General features: G+C 41.9%; 1 protein-coding gene across 1 annotated transcript in view; it reads right to left on the bottom strand.

Moving 5' to 3' along the window:
- The window catches only part of LOC119396537 (plexin-A4-like), a 93,031-nt gene that overhangs the window by 5,986 nt on the left and 67,732 nt on the right, over positions 1–19,313 (bottom strand). Inside the window, 13 exon segments of the mRNA XM_037663792.2 lie at positions 1,571–1,783; positions 3,456–3,625; positions 4,252–4,341; positions 4,467–4,564; positions 5,296–5,392; positions 6,182–6,285; positions 7,359–7,677; positions 8,493–8,559; positions 8,659–8,736; positions 8,894–8,953; positions 9,756–9,886; positions 10,663–10,805; positions 12,203–12,452. Of these exon segments, the coding sequence (XP_037519720.1) occupies positions 1,571–1,783; positions 3,456–3,625; positions 4,252–4,341; positions 4,467–4,564; positions 5,296–5,392; positions 6,182–6,285; positions 7,359–7,677; positions 8,493–8,559; positions 8,659–8,736; positions 8,894–8,953; positions 9,756–9,886; positions 10,663–10,805; positions 12,203–12,452 (1,820 nt within the window).

The following is a 19,313-nucleotide window of genomic DNA, read 5'->3' as shown; positions in this document are numbered from 1 at the left end:
ATGTGTTATGTTTTGCCTGTTTTGACAAAAAGCATATCATAATGATATAAACGAAGTCTCACAGCATTTTGCTTGCAAAGCACCTTACTAGTTTTCAGTTCTTGTTAAACAGTTAAATTGACAAAGTCTGCAATGTCTCAATTTTCTTTGCCTTTGAACATCGTACTAATCGATTCCCTTCATAGCATTTTGACAGCTGTTTACACTGGAGTTGCAGGGGTGTAAATGAGAAGATCTTTTCTATTCTTTATTACGGTTCGATAATTTAAAAAGAAATAAACGAAAAGAAAAGTCAAATGTAGTTTTAACTTTAATTTTAAAAAAGTAGGGCAGTTTCGCATTAGTGGTGCCAAGCCTGAAGGAAGTGCGGAGCTGGGCAGCCTGATTTGTTTCTCTTTAGCATTCTCTTCCTTTCTTTCATTTTTTCTCTCTTCTCTGTTTTTTTTTCTCTTTTTTTTTCTCGTTTCATTTCTTTCTCTCTCCATCTATTCCTTTCTCTTTCTATCTTTCTTCCCTTTTTTCTCGCTCTCTCTTTCTCGCTTGCTTCCTCTTTCTTTCTATCTTTTTCTCTCTCTTGTTTCTTTCTCATTCTTTCTATGCTAAGCTTTACTCTCTGCCCTCCTCCTTTCCCTCCTCCTCACCATCACGTCTCTCATCCTCACCCTCGCTTCCCTTTCCCACACCCCTGCTATACAATACAAGGCTATGCTATGCTCTGCTAGCGTGCCTGGATAGCCGAGTGGTTACAATCCTCGTCATCGGATTGTGGGTATGCGGGTTCAAATCCTGCCTCGCCCAGAAATTTTTTTTCACCAAGAATATTTCTGTTTATTTTGCTTTCTTTCTCTCTCTCTGTGCTCGTTCTCTCGCCCATCAGAGTTATTGCATCCCAGGCCGGACAAATCGGCGCACGTGTTCTGGAAGCGAAGCAGAAGGTGACGAAGATGAAGAAGAGGTTAAAGAGAGTAGGTGCCGGTTCATGATGATGATAGTTTTCTGTTCATGCGTCACAACCCAGCGGCAAGCTTAAACAACTCTACTGCTCAAAAGAAGGGGGAGTGAAGGGGGTCATCATTATCAGCTCATTGGATAGTAAACAAAGCGATTGCTCTGTTCCATTCTGATTTGATAGTAATTGTTTGAGTGTACTTTGATAGAAAACAAAGGTAAGATGGTAGATTAGAAATAAAATCCAATTAATGTGGTGCCACCCCAGAAATTTTCTTAAGGTGGGTAACCAGGTTTAGAAAACGATGTTATTGTATATACTGTATTTACTCGATTGTAATGCGAAGGTTCACTTTTCATTGCATCCAAGAAGAAAAAACAGTAGTTTTGGTATTTGATTGCAACGCGAGTGTCGACGTTAGGTAGCAAACATCTGGAAAAAAACGCGCGTTACATTCGAGTAAATACGGTAAATCTATTAACCCCTTAAGTAATAGCCCATGAGGGGTCTTTAAGGTGACAAACTGAAAAATGAAAATGAACTGATTACACATTTCTAGCACATGACATCAGAGTGACCTGACCAGTTGACTAACGAAGATGCGTGAGCGCATGCAAATACCTCTCCACCCAGTCCTTGTAAATGGGAATGTCCTTGGCATAGAGCAGCTTGCTGCTGGGGGAGTCCTTGCCCAGCCGGTGGTCGGACGTTGAGCAGGCATCCATGAAAGTCTGTGCCACCACTGACAGGCACGAGTCCACTATGTTGGACTTGACTATGTCGAACACAAAGTTCGGGTTCTTGATCAGGTTTACCCAGAACCGCAAGGGAAGGCTGCAAACCGAAAACCGTAAATTGGACTCAGCTGCTGCACTCGTCCTCAAAAGTGTGAACATCTACAAGATCATACGAATCTGGATTGCCATATTTACCTATTTCCAAATTGTACATGTTAACCCCTTCTGTGCAAAGCTGTAATCCTGAATTCTGACCAAAAAATGGCAAAATTTTTATATAATGTGCCTCTTTTGCCCATCATGGTTATATTCCTCCACACAAATGAACATGCTCCTGCTTTTGCTTCACAAGGAGATGTGTGCAGCCATCAACTATATGTGCAAAGTGTTGAGACAAAGCCAGCTGCCATGGATGGAGCTAAAATAGGGGGTTGTGCGACACAATTACACATGCCTAAGAGATATCTTAAGATGTTGTAACGGCAAGAAACTCTAAGTTTGGACATGTTATGCTAGCTTTGAACTGTACAAATACTGCAGATTTTGACCTACACAAGAAAACTTCTTACACCGTGACTCTGTCTCACGAACTGTTCCAAGCAACAGTTCACTAACACAGGAAAGCAACTGCAACACTCAAGGCTTAGATATGTTAAAGAGTCTACTGTAACACAAGCACACTTTGTGTCTCAAGCTCCTGTCAGAAAAATCACTCTTCGCTTGCGAAACACCACAAGGCCACATTGATTTATTCCAAACCTTTGCCCCACTGAAGGTCCACGAATCACGCAGCAACTCATACGTAAATTGAAAATTTCTTTGACTACAACTACATACATGCCTGTCAAGTTTTTTTTTTTTTTTTTTTGCGACAAAAGTATAACTGGAAAAGTGCAGAAAGATGCCCAATTACGAACTGCAGAAGGGGAAGCAATAAATTCAATGAAAAAAAAAAAAAAACAAGTAACATGCACGCAGCACTTGCCATGTCAAGTGCTACGTACAATCGTTAACGTATTGTGTATGCTCCCATTTTCAGTGCTATAACATAGAATTTAGCTGGCCTGGGTGGGAAACACTGCTATGTACTCTGAGTGAAAAAAAAAAAAGAAAAAGGGCAAGATGGATTCTGGTTGTTGGCTATGAATGTAGGATCGAGATCGAGAAAGACAACTCAACTGTTGAACTAAGATTTAATGAAGACAATTTTGCTGTTCTAGCAGCATATACAGTAGACTCTTGTTAGACAGAACCTGAAGGGACCAGGAAAATATGCTCCATTAAACAGGCGTTTCTTTTACTGAGAGACGAACAGGGGTGCAGAACTGAGGTGCAAAATCAATCATATTAGATAGGCAGTGATTCCATTTAAGCAGCAATCTGCCTTTTTCACGAAGCCATGGCACATGGGCCCTTCCCTAGCGGAAAAGTCGCGAATGGTCTCTTCATCTCGAAGGCTTTTTGTTCGGGCAATACAGGTCTTCCCGGTCCTGATCAGAACCCTACCAAGACGGTAGAGGACAGCACAGGAAAATGTAAAAGGCGGATTCCATTTAAGAGATTTACGTTTGCTGAGAGTCTACTGTGGTTAGCATTAGCTGACATTAGCCAATACTGGAGGTACGCAATTAAATACAGTGGGCTGAGACACTGCCGTTCACAAATCATGGAAGGAGTGTTCACTAAGATATGCTCTTTCATGAGAAATTAATACATTCACACCATGACCGATTAGTACTGCAGACGCGTTGCGGCAAGGGACTACTGACCTGTTGGACTTCCACGTGTGAACCACCTCGGGGTCGGTAATGCCGTGCTGTAGCGCCTGGTCATCCAGGAAGTCGAACATGTACTTGATCGCCAGTGGCAAGGCACTGCCGCGGTGGGCCGTGCTGAAGATCGTCTCAAACAAGTCGTCCACAAACTTCTGCAGGGTGCCCTACAGGAAGGAGAAAAAGTGTGAACACACGCAACTGTCAGTCGCTGCTAATCATGAGTTCACACCAGTGTGTTTCATTTAGCTGTTCATTTAGGTTGTGACAATATATGTTAAAACTTCGAGTGCTATGGACAAGCTATATTGAATGTGCTACGCTGCCTCAATAACAGATGAGCTTGTCTAGGCACACCAGTACACTGCTTGGATGTTTCAGTATCACCTCCTGGTGCAAGCATTTTAGACGATGTAAGTGGAAAGACAGCTTGGTGATAAATTCAAGAGATACTCGGACTATATATTGGACTACGTATGGTTCCTGGTCAGTCTAGCACACGAGGCTGTGAGGGAGTTCTACTTGAATTTCATTCTTCTAGATATAGCTTATCTTGTCTTCATTCACACGCTGTTTCTGCTTCTAAGAAGGACTACCTGGTTTCTCTTGTCATCTACTGCACATGCTGAGCTTGTGCTTGTCCTAAGTACTTTCTCTTGTGAATGTATCGAATTATTTGTGCTATCTATAGTTTTAAAGAGCTTTGGAAGTTTGCTCCATGATGCAAGCATTTCTTACTAGGAAACATAGGTTCAGAAGATATACCAAAAATCAACAAGGAATCCAGTTTTACCTTTGTGGCCAGTAGCCTGGTGAGGTAGATCTCAGAGACCATCTTGTTTCCACGCTCCCCTTCTTTGTTCTCACCATCATGATGCTTCACCTACATTGGGCGGTGCGAGAGAAAAGGAACATCAGGTGCCTATTTGTACAGCAAAAAGTAATAAAAACTTTAAGTGGAATGCAATATGCAGAACACGTGCAAGCGAGTGTAAGCAAGGTGCTCACCAAGTGCCAGTACTTGTAACCAGTCTCTGGATCATGGTTCAGTGGAGAAGTTGCCCGGCTGAGTGGTGGGCTCGTTTTCAACGAGAAGTTCAGGGTCTCTGTTTTAAGTGAGAAGAAAACATTTTCACAATGCTGGCCAAGACGTTATACAGTTTTCAGACTTTGTTTTGACACAACAGACTAAATCTGCAGAAGCAGTCACTACAGCTGACAGCCGGGATAGTCCTTAAAAATTTAACTATGCATTCACTGATTTCAAAAGCAAAGACACGATTAAAGCTTGAGTGTGACTCAAGTCAGTGTGACTCAAGCCAGTGGCCAGTGACTCCGCCTTTGGAGAACACTGCAGAGTGCACGAGAGGGTAGTGATGTTCGCCATTGGATCGTGCGTATGCGGGTTCAACTCCCGGGTTGTCAAGAAATTTTATTCACCAAGAACATTTCTTTCTTTCTCTCTGTATTCGTTCTCTCACCCACCCAAGTTATTGCATCCCACGCCAAACAAATCGGCGCAGCGGAAGAGTGCGCACTGGGAGCATATATTTGGGGAGCGAAGCAGGAGGAAAGGATGAAGAGAGTGCGCACCGGCCGAGTTGTTGTACTGCATGTGCTAGAAAGGTAGAAGCCGTTGATGATGATGATAGTTCATGCAAACACGTAATGGCATAACAAAACGCATAACAGCTCCGTTGTAAAATAACAACAATATTGTATCAATAAATAAAGTCTTGGGATTCTTAGCTGTTCACAAAAGAACAATTTCTCGCAAGCTTGATTGAGAGGGTGATTTGATTTGTAGGGTGACAACGGTCACAGCATATAAACTGACCATATTTGTGAGACTTCTCCATCTTCTCGGACATGATGGAAAGGTTGTACATGGACGACTGCTTGGGAACCAGGGTCAGGTTTGCCCCATCATTCACCTGTCATGAAAACATGCAAAGCCATCAGGCATAACTGCAAGACAACAGCATATGCCCCTGCATACAGAACAAGCTGCCTGCTACCCAGCACTATTGTGGACAAAAGAAACATAAACAGGACAGATATGAAGTGACACACCTCTCACATGTATAAACTTAGGAACACAATTTTGCATTATTACATAATCAAAAGCCAAAGATAACACAGCATGCATCTCAGGATCATGCATTTCAGTTAGCTGTAGCTACACTCAAGCCTCGATATAACGAACACGGATATATAGAATTATCGGTTATAACGAAGTAAATGAAGAATAGTGTTGTCATATATACAGTGTTACACATAAACACATAAACGTTATAGCATATTTTCGGATACTATAACAAAGCTATTATCGTGACAGATGTGACTGTTATAATGAGGTTTGAGTCAGGCCCGTAGCCAGGAATTTTTTTCGGGAGGGAGGGAGCCCACTTGCTGAAAACCTTGACCAATTGAGAAAAACACCTATTTTCATTATTTATTTTCAGTAAAAACATCTGCTTCACCAAAATTTCGGGGAGGGAAGGGGGGCTAGCCCTCCCTCCCCCAGCTACGGGCCTGGTTTGAGTGTAGTTTCATGTTTGCTTAAATGTTACTCAAGATTAGTGAAATAGCTGCTAGAGCACACATCACTAGTGATCGCACATATCTTGATGGTGCGAGAACACAAACTCATGCACGTGTTGACACACATAACTAGTAGCAAGGTGTGTACTGGTTTGATAGAACAAGAACAATTTGCTAACCCTGTAGTGGGCCAGGGTGTTCATCCTCTTCCATTCCCCTTCGGTCTTGGTTGTAGAGTCTTCGTCCGATAAGATCAGGCGCCCTGAATTGCCCGTCCTCCATTCTGCACACAGAAAGTACCATGCAGTGTGACTGGTTTCTAAACACTACATTATGTGCTGAGCCTGAAGTTGCTAAAATCAATGTGCTCATAAAAATAATGAATAGCACTGTGAATAGTTCTCAATTGTGCACATATCTGCTCCTTTTTGCAAGTCGGCAAAGAGAACAGCATTATAGAGGAGAACTGCTCATTGTGAGACAAGGGAGCATAGTAAGGAAGCAGAGCATATAACAACATTTAGTAAACCGGCAACCTGCACCTTAGTTTATTTTTTTAGATTGGCCAGCTTTGGTAGAAGCACGGATATTGGAAGTGATGACACAAAACTGTTAGGAAAATGGCAATCGTTCCAAGGACTAGCACTTTGGTTCGTAAGAAAGCCCACACGATGAAGGGATGCACGCTTGTAATGTGGAAATGCCTTTGCTACACATGACATCGGTGGTGTCCTCTTCCCGTCCACATCTAGGAACTCTCTGCCGCAACCTCCACAAGACGTGCGATGTCTTGGTTACAGATGGTAAGATGCAGTAATTCTCTTATCCCTTGCCATGTGCTATAATGCACATAGAGATTGTAAACCAGAAAAAGGAAAATAAGCGATACTGGCCACTGCTCGCTGTCTATAACGAATTGCCATTACAATCCAGAAAGTTTGCAAGTAAACAAGGAAAAAGTAGGTCCTCATTACAGACAATAGAGACCACAAACTTGTTAGCGTGTAGGGTTCCCCATTTGAGGTAGGGGGGAGGCAAAGGTTCATTGCAACTTGCCCCCCACTTCGTTTGTAGTCCAAAAGACAATGTGCTTCACAGGGGATGAAAAAATGAAAATGAGGCGATTACATGCTTCACACAATGGCCTGCCCTTGGTCCCTGGCTTCTCAGAAGTAAAGATGGGAAGTAAAGAGTTCTTGGAATGCAACATCAGGGGTCTCCGGCCGCCTTTACTGTCAAAAACCTCTGTGACCATAAACCTGCTATTATGACCATAACCCCCCCCCCCCTTGCTTCCACTCCATGCTCATGCCTATGTATTCTACGTTAGAAATAGTTCCCCAGAGGAGCACGCACCCAAGTCCAGGTCATCCTTGCTTGGCCGCTGGGAGGAGGGCATGTTCTTGTAAATGGCGTCCAGTCCTTTCTCCTTCACCTGGGACACAGTGTCACAGTCGAGGACCTTCACAGGCGTCTCGTTGTTCTCCCCGAGCTCGTAGCTCAGCTGTGCTATCGAGACGTAGGCCGTCATGCTCTTGTAGTCGATAGACTGCCGGATGAGCTTCTCTTCCGAGAGGGAGTAGCGTGCTTCGCTTGTGATGGCGTCCACTGGGCCCTTGTCCACTTGCTGCTTGATGGCGCGGTACAGCACAAACAGCGGCTCTCCCGCGCACTCCTGTGTCGAGGAAACAAAGCGCGTCACCGACACTGCCACGCAAGTGATGCATTCCCACAGATAATACGCCAACTTGAGAACTGAGAACAGTTTACCACAGACACGTGTGGACGGCACAATATCAAGTGCATCGTCCATATGCAAATATGCCACAGCCAAATTGTAAACGTAAACTGACAATTTAAAGAAGAAGAAATCATTACAAACTATATAGTGTGTTGGAAAAAAAAAAAGAATCACAGGAACGAGGACACTGTGAGCATTGGCATTTGTTAGTGTGGTAGAACCATCGTGCCAAATATTAAAATCCAATGTGAAAGTGCATCACTGTGAAGATGTAATGGTACATCTTCACAGTGATGCTGCACCGAAATGCAAAATTCATGTTGGCATAAAGCTTCACCGCACTTCTACAAAGCTACAGTAGCAGAGATGATAACTATCAAAACAAAACATGATTGCTCCTGAGGCTCTTCAAGTATGCAGTAATTGCATTAAGTTAACTCTCGCACAGATTTGATGATGTTGTGGTCGGTTATATTTGCATAGGCACGTCTGGAGAATGCTGTTCACTCTCTCAAAAGTTGTTTGTGTTGGTCAGTGATGAGCATGAAGACAGGGTACATTTTGTTGCAGCGAACGGAATAATGTCCACCTCATTATACCAAATTAAAGGAGGGTAGACAAAAGTGGGTGAGTTAATTTTGAGGAAATAAATTTTAAGTCTGCATAGTCATAGGCTATCATGTAAGCACGAGCTGCGTACGAGTATGCAAGCGTTAAATATGTTCAATGGAAGAATCAATGCTGCTTACCCGTAGGAACTTATAGAGCAAAAATGTGAACCACGCTGAAAGCATTTTCTCCGCTACGGACTCGGTCCTGCAAGGAAGAACAATAAAAGCATTGAAAACATTGCCATTCAGAGCCAACTCTTCATCTGCAATGTCTTGTAAATGTTGCATCCATCTGATTACATACCTTCGTAGAAGTAGCTTTGGATGACTTTTGCCTTCTATGCACTTTTCAATGAGTTCCGCTAACAGTGTCTTGAGAATGCTGTTTAAAAAAGAGAGAGAGGGTGGGAGAGACAAGAATGGGCTGTTTAGTTTTGCCGAGAGTTTTAAAGAAGCTACAAGAGACGGTGATCCCTGAATCTATCAGAACTGTTAGTTACGAATTGATAAGAGTTATGCAGACACGAGGATGGACTCACTCTGTGCAATACTCCATCTTGCCCTGCAGAGTCACCATGATTAACGATGCAACGCTCACCCTGAAATAAAGAAACATTGACAGAAAATGTCAATTACAGGATGATAGTGCAACAGACAAATAATGTTCCTTAAGTAAGCGAAATTAATGGCTTGCCTTGTCTAAAAATAGCCTAAAACAAGTGAAACATTTCAGTCAAAATCCCTGTGAAAATTTGCCTGAACTCAATATACTTTGCTTTTGCATATTATAACACCAAACGAGCAATGAGCCCGACACAGTTATTTAAAACTTAACAGCGCTATGTTTGCTACAAGGCACTTTAGCAATGCAACTAGTTAATCACCATAAAAATCACATGAAGTACACGAAATACTCTTCAATTGGCCCACAGACTCCATCAGACTTCTACATTACGGTTCTTTTATTGTACACTAATACTGTTGTGTGTTTACTCTTCAAACTGCCTTTGCAGCAAACAGAAAGATTAATAACAGCTTTCTCACTGTGCTCACCTACCAAATTTCATCCTTAACCGTGTTGTTACTTTCAACACTGAAAACAGGTTCTAAAGCACTGTGCAAAAGCAGTATTGTTACAGTGTCCCCAGATCCACATTCTATACCTTTTTTTCTCTATCTTTTGCAGAAATTTGAAACAGGTTTTTGACCGTGACAGCGGTACAGTATACAATGCCAGGCGGAAAAGAAATCTCCACAAATCACAACACAGTCACATCATAAAAGTCTGCATCACCCACATCACGTTGACAAAACGATTTGGTGGCACCGCCTGACCAGAAACCGGTGCGCAAGCGTTCTTTTACGAAACTGCATTCAGAGTCGAGTGAGAAGTATGCTCACCTGTCACGCATTGAGAAGTACCGGTTGGACTCTAGAGTTCGGATGAACAGTAGGAGAAAGGTCTTGTTCATGACGAGCTGGCCAAAATACCAAAGCCCCTTCTCCATGTACTGTTTCTTCACAGCGTCGATCTAGAAAGAATGAGATACCACATGACATTGTCACTACTTGGACCCAACATGCAAGAGTTTCTTGCCGGATATTTATTATTACTGGAGTCTCATTCATGTTCCCGATTCATTCATATAGCAGCAGCTATATGAATGAATACTGAGCTTAAATGCTCTGTTAATTATATTAGCCCGACAATAGCCAGTTTCTTATATAGTATTAGGGCGCAACGATTATTCCCATGGAGCTTACAGCGTTGGCAATGATATGGCAGTGCCTTTCGTGTTCTTCGATATGCAACAACAAATGGCCCTCAAAATGAACTTTGTAACAAGCTTTTAAATCTGCTCCTCGAAAAGCTCCATAATTTATTGTTACGTAACAATTAATTCTTGAGCTATGTTATCTTGAACATTCATGAGTGAGACCATGTCGAGCTGGGATTTCACTAATGAATGTTCAACATAGCATAACTTTGGTCCAAGTGAGTTTAGAACATCTACTGTTGTACTGCCCACATTACTGATTCCAGATCATTGTGATATGCTGATTTACTTTGTAACTCACTCAGTTCAGGAAAAATCGTGCACTCCAAAGACACATGAAATATATCATATTTTAAAATCCACATATTACACTAGAAAAATAATTGCGTATTTGAAATCAGCACACAAATATACTTAAGCTCACTAAGTTTCGTAAAAATCGACCAAGAAATAAAAAAGTTTTGAAGAGCCATTTCCGAGGAAAAGCCATTTGTACGCGACTATACAGCTAGCAGATGTGGCTGGCTGACCTGCATGTCTCGAAGCACAGGGTGATCCTCCACATTGGGGAACAGAACTTTCATCGTGTATGCCCTGTAGTCCAGGAATGGAATGCCCCCTGCTGTCAGGTCGCTCGTGAGGTCGGTCATCTCAGTCTGAAGCTCGGCAAAGGCTGAAAAGAAAACAAAAAATATGAGTTAGGTCGATCAACACAGCTCGAAAGTTGGTTACGGCAAAAACCTGCGCAATACGAAGACTTAAGAAAACAAGTGAAAACGAACACGTGGCTTCTAGAAGAAGACGTGGTCATAATAATTGTTGGGTTTAATGTCCCCAAAACATGATATGATTATGAGGGATGTCGTCGTGGAGGGCTCCGTAAATTTTGACCACCTGGGCTTCTTTAACGTGCACCTAAATCTAAGTACACAGGCCTCAAGCATTTTGGCCCCCATCGAAAATGCGGCTGGCACGGCCGGGATTCAATCCTGTGACCTTCGGGTCAGCAGTCGAGCACCATAACCACTAGGCGACCGTGGCGGGTAAGAAAACCTGGTCAGAATTCATTCGAGGACAGCTGTCAGAAATAAGTTAATGTTCCAGTAGGTTTTCCAGAATTTTCCCGATATATTTTAAATTCCATATAAAAATCTTAAACAATGGCTGCACATGGTAAATAATTCCAGTTTGTATTTGATGGTTCACTGTCAAAGCGAGCACCTAATTAGCATTCTGCCATCGCAACATTTCACTTGTGCAGCTATGACTTGTAGATCATATTCGCACATATGCATGTTTGCATGTAACTTTGTTAGCTAATTTTTCTAAACAAAGAAAAACTTGTATTGTAGCTGTACATTGGGTATTCTGAACCAATTATGCATGCCAATATACAGGTTGACTTGAAGAATGCTACCTTTATTTTCGCAGCCATGCTACAGGTGCTGCGTCGTTGTGGGGGGCTTATATATACTGTGTTTGCCCAGCTCCAGGCCTACATTATTCTCAAGGCAGACAATCTTAAAAGGACATCAGAGAGAGAAACTATTTTTCTCATATTATTAAATTACTCTCTCACAATACAAAAATCACCGTGCTTGCCACAAGAAGACACTTGCTAAGCGAGATAACGTGCTAAAAGAAAATGCGGGTGGCTACACCACCTTGAAATTCCCGCACCAAACATCACGAATTCATAGATTTTGACTGCACCTACTAGGTCCTATGTAGTTCCTAATCGGCAAAAATGAAGTACATTGTCCTCTGAGGGGGCCATAGACTTAACATACCAAGCTTCATGAAATCTCGTTGAGCCAAAGTCGCCAAAATACAAAAAATGCACTTTGAAATCTGTGATGTGACATGTAGTGATTTTGACAAGAAATTTAGAAATGAAACTTCGACCTCGATTTTCTCCTCCATTAATAAACCTACGATAGAGAAATTAATGACATTAGAGTTATCAGGGTACAATTTATCAATCTAAACCGATTCATTGTTTCACTTGAGTGTCCCTTTAAAAGCTAGACTTTGCTGGCATCTTCCGAGAACTTCGCAAGACGGACTCGCCTTCTTTGCACTCGCTGGCCACGCGCAGCTCGAGCACATCCATCTGCTCCTGCATGGTCTTGAGCACGCGGCTGCTCTCGGTAGACTTGCGGCGGTATGCGATGAGGATGACAAACACAATGACCACGAGTACGCCGACGCCCACGCTGACCCCAATGATGGCCGGCACAGGCACTGCACTCTCGGGCCCCACGGGGATGTCATAGCTCAGCCGGCCAATCATGAACTTGAGCTTGTCACCGACCTCCACCTGCGTGCGTTGAGTACACTCAGTAAGGCATGACAACAGGGTGACGATGAATGCAGCTACTAAGGTTGCAATATGGGTCTGTTGGTTTGCCATTAAACTGCACAAGGTTGTGCGACTGAGACACAAACAGAAGGGAGACACTATTAGACACACAAAGTGCAAACATACAACAGCATAAAACTGTTATAAGTTTGCACTTTGTGTGTCTAATCGTGTCTCCCTTCTGTTCATGTCTCAGTCATGCAACTTTGTGCATACGTAAGGGGCTATTGGTTTTGACATCTTCAAAGAATGCACCGAGTTAAATCCACAAAATAAAGAAAAAAAATGAGAACACAGGTGTATAGGACAAAGTGTGTTCTGTGGACCTGCATTCTTGCCTTTTTCTTCCCCTTCGATTTGTGAATTTAAGTAACCTCATTCTTATAAAATATCGGAGGAAAGAGCCATATTACAAAGGCAAGCCAGAAATGCGCGCAATAGCAAAATGCTGAAAGCCATCTTGAAACGGGTAGTGAGCACCATTTCATGCAGCTGAAACTGCTGACTGCACAGAATGTCACCTGTGAGGGTTGCCATGAAATGTAGTACTCAAGCTGTATGACACTTATAATATGAATACGGCTACAATAGTTCCTTTTTATGGAAAACCAGTGTGCTGAAGTGAAATGTGAAAAGTTCTAACGAAAAGTGCATGCATGCACATGAGTGTGCACACATGCATTAGCATGTGCAAAGCTTAAATCACTCTCAGCAACATATTATGCAAAATACTATGATGCAGTCATAAATACCACGCTTCAACTTTCTAAAGAATCCTGAAATGTTATGAAATGCTATGAACACATCTATCTTGGAAATCCACCCAACAGAAAAAAAAAACGTACAGAAGAAAAATAAAACTAACCCTAGTAGATGTTTACAGCTACAGTGCATGAAGCTCATGCAGTAATTCATAATCTGCTTGCACAGAAATTTGTGGCAAAAACACTCAGTAGGACAAGCATTCAAACTAATGGTGTTTATCTGTCAGACCTGTTTCTCTATCTGGCTATAAAAAGAACTTGAATCGAAGCCAAGAGGAAAGAGGCCCTAGACTACCATGAGGAAACAACTGGTGTGATGACCCTGACACATGTTGAAGTGCTTGTTTGCCACTAGAAACCTGCTCTGCTCAAAGACGCAAATCAGTACCAGCTCTTGAGATTTATCAGCCAGACATATACGCTGCCAACAAGGGTGAGCTAGGCTGTGCTACTTGTGCTATCGGCCGAGCTTGAGAGCTGCCTCTGATACGGACATCAATAATTCTGACCGGCAGACCCTACTGCAGTCACAAAGTAAAAGGTCTCACTAGCAGTTGGAAGTGCGCAGCAGTGAACATTCTTCAGGACTTAACAGCCATGTAAGTGATTTCCCCATGGAACTGCCTAAAGAGGTAAGGCATCTCAACTTTTTTGCATCTGTTTTTGCAGGCATTGCAGCTCATGAAGTCAATTCACATGTGATGTCAACAAAATCGATGGGTGAGTGCCGATTTCAAATGACGTTCTTGGACAGCTAATTTCAAATGGCAAACTTCTAAGCACCTAGGCACGAAGGAGAAACTTTGACAGCTTATTATTAACGTTCTGAGTGATCATGGAATATTTAAACTGCGTAATGCTGGTAGCAAAAGTGATAATTTGCTCTGAAACTGAACTAGTGCATCATAGCATATTGCATGCATGGTGAAGAGATGAAGCATCAATGCATGCTGTCCTTCTAGTAGAATGCATGTTTTTTGCCATGTGTACACACAGCAAGGGGTAGAGATTAGATGGATGTTGTGAACAAAGTACCACGAAATCAGGTGTAGGCTCAACTCGCCAAGACATTTGGCATGTTTACATAACATATTACGGCTATGTTATTTGAGTCCGATGAAACACTGATGCATAATCTCTATACACAGGTAGTTGGCACATAGTTTATTTTTGTAAGTGCAAAGTTCATTACTGACAGTGGCAAACACATTTCAGCTGTGTGCACTGTGCTTAAGTTGTACGTATTTCACTGCATGTCTGAAAGTGTACAGCTTTACCAATATAAGCCCTAAAACTATGTTTCATGCTGAAGAAGTGAGCTTGCTATACATACTTTCAGAAAATGTTCCCAAGATTCACGTAGCACAGTTAATATGAAATGTGAATACCAGGGCCATCTTCACGCACGTTTACAGAACAACGTGTTGCAATTTTAGCTAATAAGCATGCGTAAAGATGTCAACGAATGGAACAATGGAAACTTCACAATGCTTGCATACATGGCTTTGTTGAACATTTGAAACTTCATATTTGTATGCTATATAACACTTAGTTTTTGCTAGTGCTAGTCTCATTTAGAGATGTCCTACTACCAGTCACTTACGTATCTATCGCAGCAGATAGGTGCGTCACGCACATTTGAATTCCAGTGCTATTTGTAACACTTCAATGTCGCTCATCAGCAGCAATACTGTTTTTACTTCAGCTGTACCCAATCTTAGGTCATCGTATCTTTAATATCATCTAATCATTTAAAATGATATTTGAAATAAACATTTGGAAACTAATTACTGTTCCCAGCAAAACGGAAAATCTACGTGTACAAGGCTCTAAATAAACGTCGCGACTATCTACGAGCACCAGTGCAATCTCTCTGCACCACTTTGGCCCTCCCTTAACCATGCTGCACACTAGACCTCTATTATCAACATTATACATTTAGACTCCAGGCAAGGAGTCCTTATCATTAGTGAAGAAACCTACGTCTGTGATTTGATAGGTCACACTGTGCTGTCCCTTACAAAAATAGATTTAGACAGTCTATGGACTGTCTAAATCTGCTTTTAGATAGTCTATAGGCTGTCTAAATCTATTTTTCTAAGGGGTGGCTATGTAAATGGGCAAATTCTACTACTTACTGAAGCAGAGCCTAACCTGTATTGTCAGATAAGAAATATTCTCTTTAGGTGTTCTCGTACATTACATACACTCTGAACTTCTGAACCAAGCTCTCTATCAGTTTTCCTTAGGGTGCGACTTGTAGTAATCAAAAGTGAGCATTCGGAACATGACTGGGAACAAATTTTGTGGTAAGGATACCCAAGTGCTTACTCAAAACTTCGATGCTTTGTTTTGTAGCAGAGTACAGGCCTAACTTGCGTTTCGCAGTGACTAATGTCTTGACCATATGCATGCGATTCCTCATAATGCCACACCTTCGTTGTGTGGACTCATGTGTAGACAGTATTGAGGCACATTTCTAAAGTTGTGATGCCTACAGTAAACACTGGTGTCCGCATCAACTGACATCAGCTTGTAACTGTGCTGCTTAGTCTTTATTGCTTCACTAACACACACCACACCACATTTGACACACACATGACGGTGTGCTGTTCACGCATGTTATGTGCACATTTAATGGTTTCACATCCCCTGCGCTTGAAATAAAATGCACAATTTTAGCCCGTTCTCTTTCTTTTAGTTCCAGGAGTGCTACAGTAACTTGTTACGTCTCATGGAAAGCTTACGTGATCAAGAATGTGGTGGCCTGTACTCAAGGAGGAGAGGTAGTATTTATGTGTGAATATACTCATATGTGAATAAAGTCTTTATTTCTGAGTGCTTGTGCTTCTTTCTCTATTTATTCAAAAATGTTCAGCAGCCAAGAACAAAGAGTGTTGCAGGCTGTATTTGTATTTGTACAACCTGTGTTTCGAACCAGATAATGCAAGCAACAACACAGTACAAAAAGAAAAAGCACACATTTTATTTCCTTTACTCGGCAAGCTCTGGGAGCTTACCTGAGTGATCTTTCTCAGGATCCAGGCATTAAATGTATGTGCACTCAAACTAGTAGCCTACAATAGCCTTACTGTGTGCTAGAAACACACTCTAATGTGCAGACAACTAAAATAGAAATTAAGAACTAGACAAGAACATTGTTCTTGCAGTAGTTAAGGACCTTTCTGCTACTGATCCCTGTATCATTCTGGTGTGGAAAAAATAGTGCAGGTTGGTTCAAAAGCTGACTAACCTTTTGTAGTTTAGTGACGTTAATTTATAGGGGAAATGCACGTTCCTCTGGAAGTGTTAAGAACTGATGGTAATGACTTAACTGGGCAATCTCTATGCTGGTGAATAAGGAGATAAAGAACTGCACAAAAGAAATAACCCAGATAGGGAATCATCAAATACTGATGAAGCTTTGTTGCCTGCCGTTTTTAAACTGCGAAGTTTCATTTACATGCGGTAGTTTTAAAAATTTATGAGGGGACACAAGTGGACACTCTGCTCTACTTATGTGTTGCAAGCAGCTACATTAACTCAGACTCATTGGGGATGTTTCCATGTGTACTGTAATGACAGCACGGGAAGTCTGCTTCACTGAGTGTAAAGTTTAACGATTGCCTGAAGTCTGTGTTGTACACTGATAACCTCATGCACAATGCCTCGATGGTCAGTTCCACGTTAAAAATACTGATTACAAAGACTATCACTGGTAACTAAGCCACCAATTTTAGGTGTTTCTACACTTTATTTTCGTGCACTATCCACGAGAAAATACGGCATTTTCAGTTATTTCACTAAGTTTCGATCTTGTTTCTGGCAATCTGACATGCCCAACCATACCATATACTTGTAACTACTTGTAAAGAACATTCTAAAGTTTGGTGCCTCATGCTATTTCTTACTGCTGATGTAACGCCAGTGCTGTGCTGACGTTGAAATGAAGTCAACTTCTGTTTCAAGTTGACTTCATTGAAATGAAGTCACTACTGCTTCAACTATGCTACGTTATGTCACGTTTCTGACAATACTGGCAAATGTCACAAAGCCAAGAGTGCAAGCATTTATTTCGCACAAGTTCAAGGAGTATGTCGGTGGAAACCAAAACCATTGTTTTCTTGTTATACTTTATTGAGTATCAAAGAGAAAAAAACAAGACATGCAGACAAATATATAGGAAAATGCAAAAAAAATGCTGAGAAAGAATGTAGGATGACATCCCTGACACACTTTCAGGTTGTGCCGTAGAATTAATATACCAACACCAGTTGTTGCATTAAACCTTGCTCTCATTTGTTTTCATCAATGTTCCACAACATCTGGGAACTTGATGGCCTTAATCCGGTGACATCAGTGCAGACAGTGCAGTGTGGCCACGCAGACGCCAGCTGCAGGAGTCTCTCCAATGAGGATGCTACCTTGACATTTCCGAAACGATGTCTTCTTTTGTTTCACAATCTCGCTACAGAATTGTTCCACAGTGACCCAAATCGGCGTCAAACATACTTTCTTGTGATCAATCCCGCACTAAGGCATTCAACTTACGTGTCTTGTAACGTGTCAGTAGAGGCCAGAGGGTGTTTGAGTTGTGATCACTAACGTATGCAAACATACCGTGACTATTACGCGTTCCATGAATTGGTTATAGCCCTTTGTCAGGTATTGTAATGAGTAAGCGAAAGAATTATGCTTTCAAAGCTGCACAATAAAAAGCCTCTGATGTACTGCACAGTGCAGTAAGACAGGGAACATTCACTCCATGATCAAAAGCTAAAAATGTGTTCCAAATTTTGTGTGTAACGAAATTCTTGGAAGCAGGTGGTTCTTGTTCGTTCATGTACAGTTAAAGAGTATTAGCACAAGGGCAGTGCCGTGTTGTAGTCGTACGAGGTTTATGTTCCCTGCCACACCAGACTGCGTAGTATGCATCACGACCACGTGGACCTAGCGTGGCTGTTCTTTCTAGCTGTTTTGTGTCTCATCGGTTGTGGAGACGGGGGTGGTTGTTGGGATTTCGCTGACGTAGCTGAGCCAACCGATCATGAACTCGAGATTGCCGTGCGTCACCTGAAACAACATGTGCCATGCTTTCACACAATTCACCGGACCAGCAGGTCTGCCAAGGCAGTGCAAACCGATGCAAGCATCAACTAGTGTCCGAAGGCCTACTGCAGAGAGAGAGCAGGGTTTCCCGCTTCAATAAGACCAAAAGAAGGAACCAAGTTGTGTACTGAGTGGTTTGCAAAATGAAATGAAATGATTGCGAATGTCATGAGTCAGCAATGAAAAAAGAAGGGGCAAAAGAACTAACGTAATGACAGTGTCATAAAGGCACTTGTGGTCAGAATATAGCTCAATCAATTTAGCCCAATCAGGCCTGCATTTTTAAATGGCGAGTGGCTCCTTTGTGCAAGCTGTAGAAGGAAGCCAATCGCAGTAGTGTGTAACAGGCAGGGAACATTTTACATTTCAGTTCTGAAGCAATGCCTTGGTTACTATTTTCATTTTATGTAGAGCTGTGCAAATAGCAAAATTTTGGGTGCGAAGCGAATTCGAATAATAAAGATTGAGTGCGAATCGAATCGAATAATTTCGAATAATTTTCGAATATTTCTCAAACATTTTTCGAATAATTCGAAGTGAAATTACAGAAGAAGTTGCAGAGAATCCCTAAGTATGTTCTTGTGAGATAGCAACATGAAAGTGTTTCTTTTCGCTAGGTTGATGAAGCGCTGGTGGGGTCATGTTTCATAGTTGCCTTTCTTATCAAGAATGAGGCAATGTAGAGGCCGAATTGTATTTATGTACATGATTTGGTGCAACCAAAGTGTTGCCAACAACACTTTACACGTGATAGGCAGAGATGCCATTTCCTCAGCCTCTCCTTTTCTTTCAACTTCTGTGGAAAGCCAACTGATGTGGCAGACAAGGGTGTGCTCTCTTCAAGTCCGGAGTTCCAAATCTGCCTCGTAGACGTCGATATATAAGAACATCTGAAATTTTGGATGCTAAAAAGATTCGGCGTCCAATTTTTCGGACTTCCTGCCCA

Source organism: Rhipicephalus sanguineus, chromosome 6 (genome assembly GCF_013339695.2).
Source record: "Rhipicephalus sanguineus isolate Rsan-2018 chromosome 6, BIME_Rsan_1.4, whole genome shotgun sequence".
Lineage (NCBI taxonomy): Eukaryota > Metazoa > Arthropoda > Arachnida > Ixodida > Ixodidae > Rhipicephalus > Rhipicephalus sanguineus.
The sequence above is the reverse complement of the archived record's forward strand: the minus strand, read 5'-3'. Positions and strand labels throughout refer to the sequence as shown.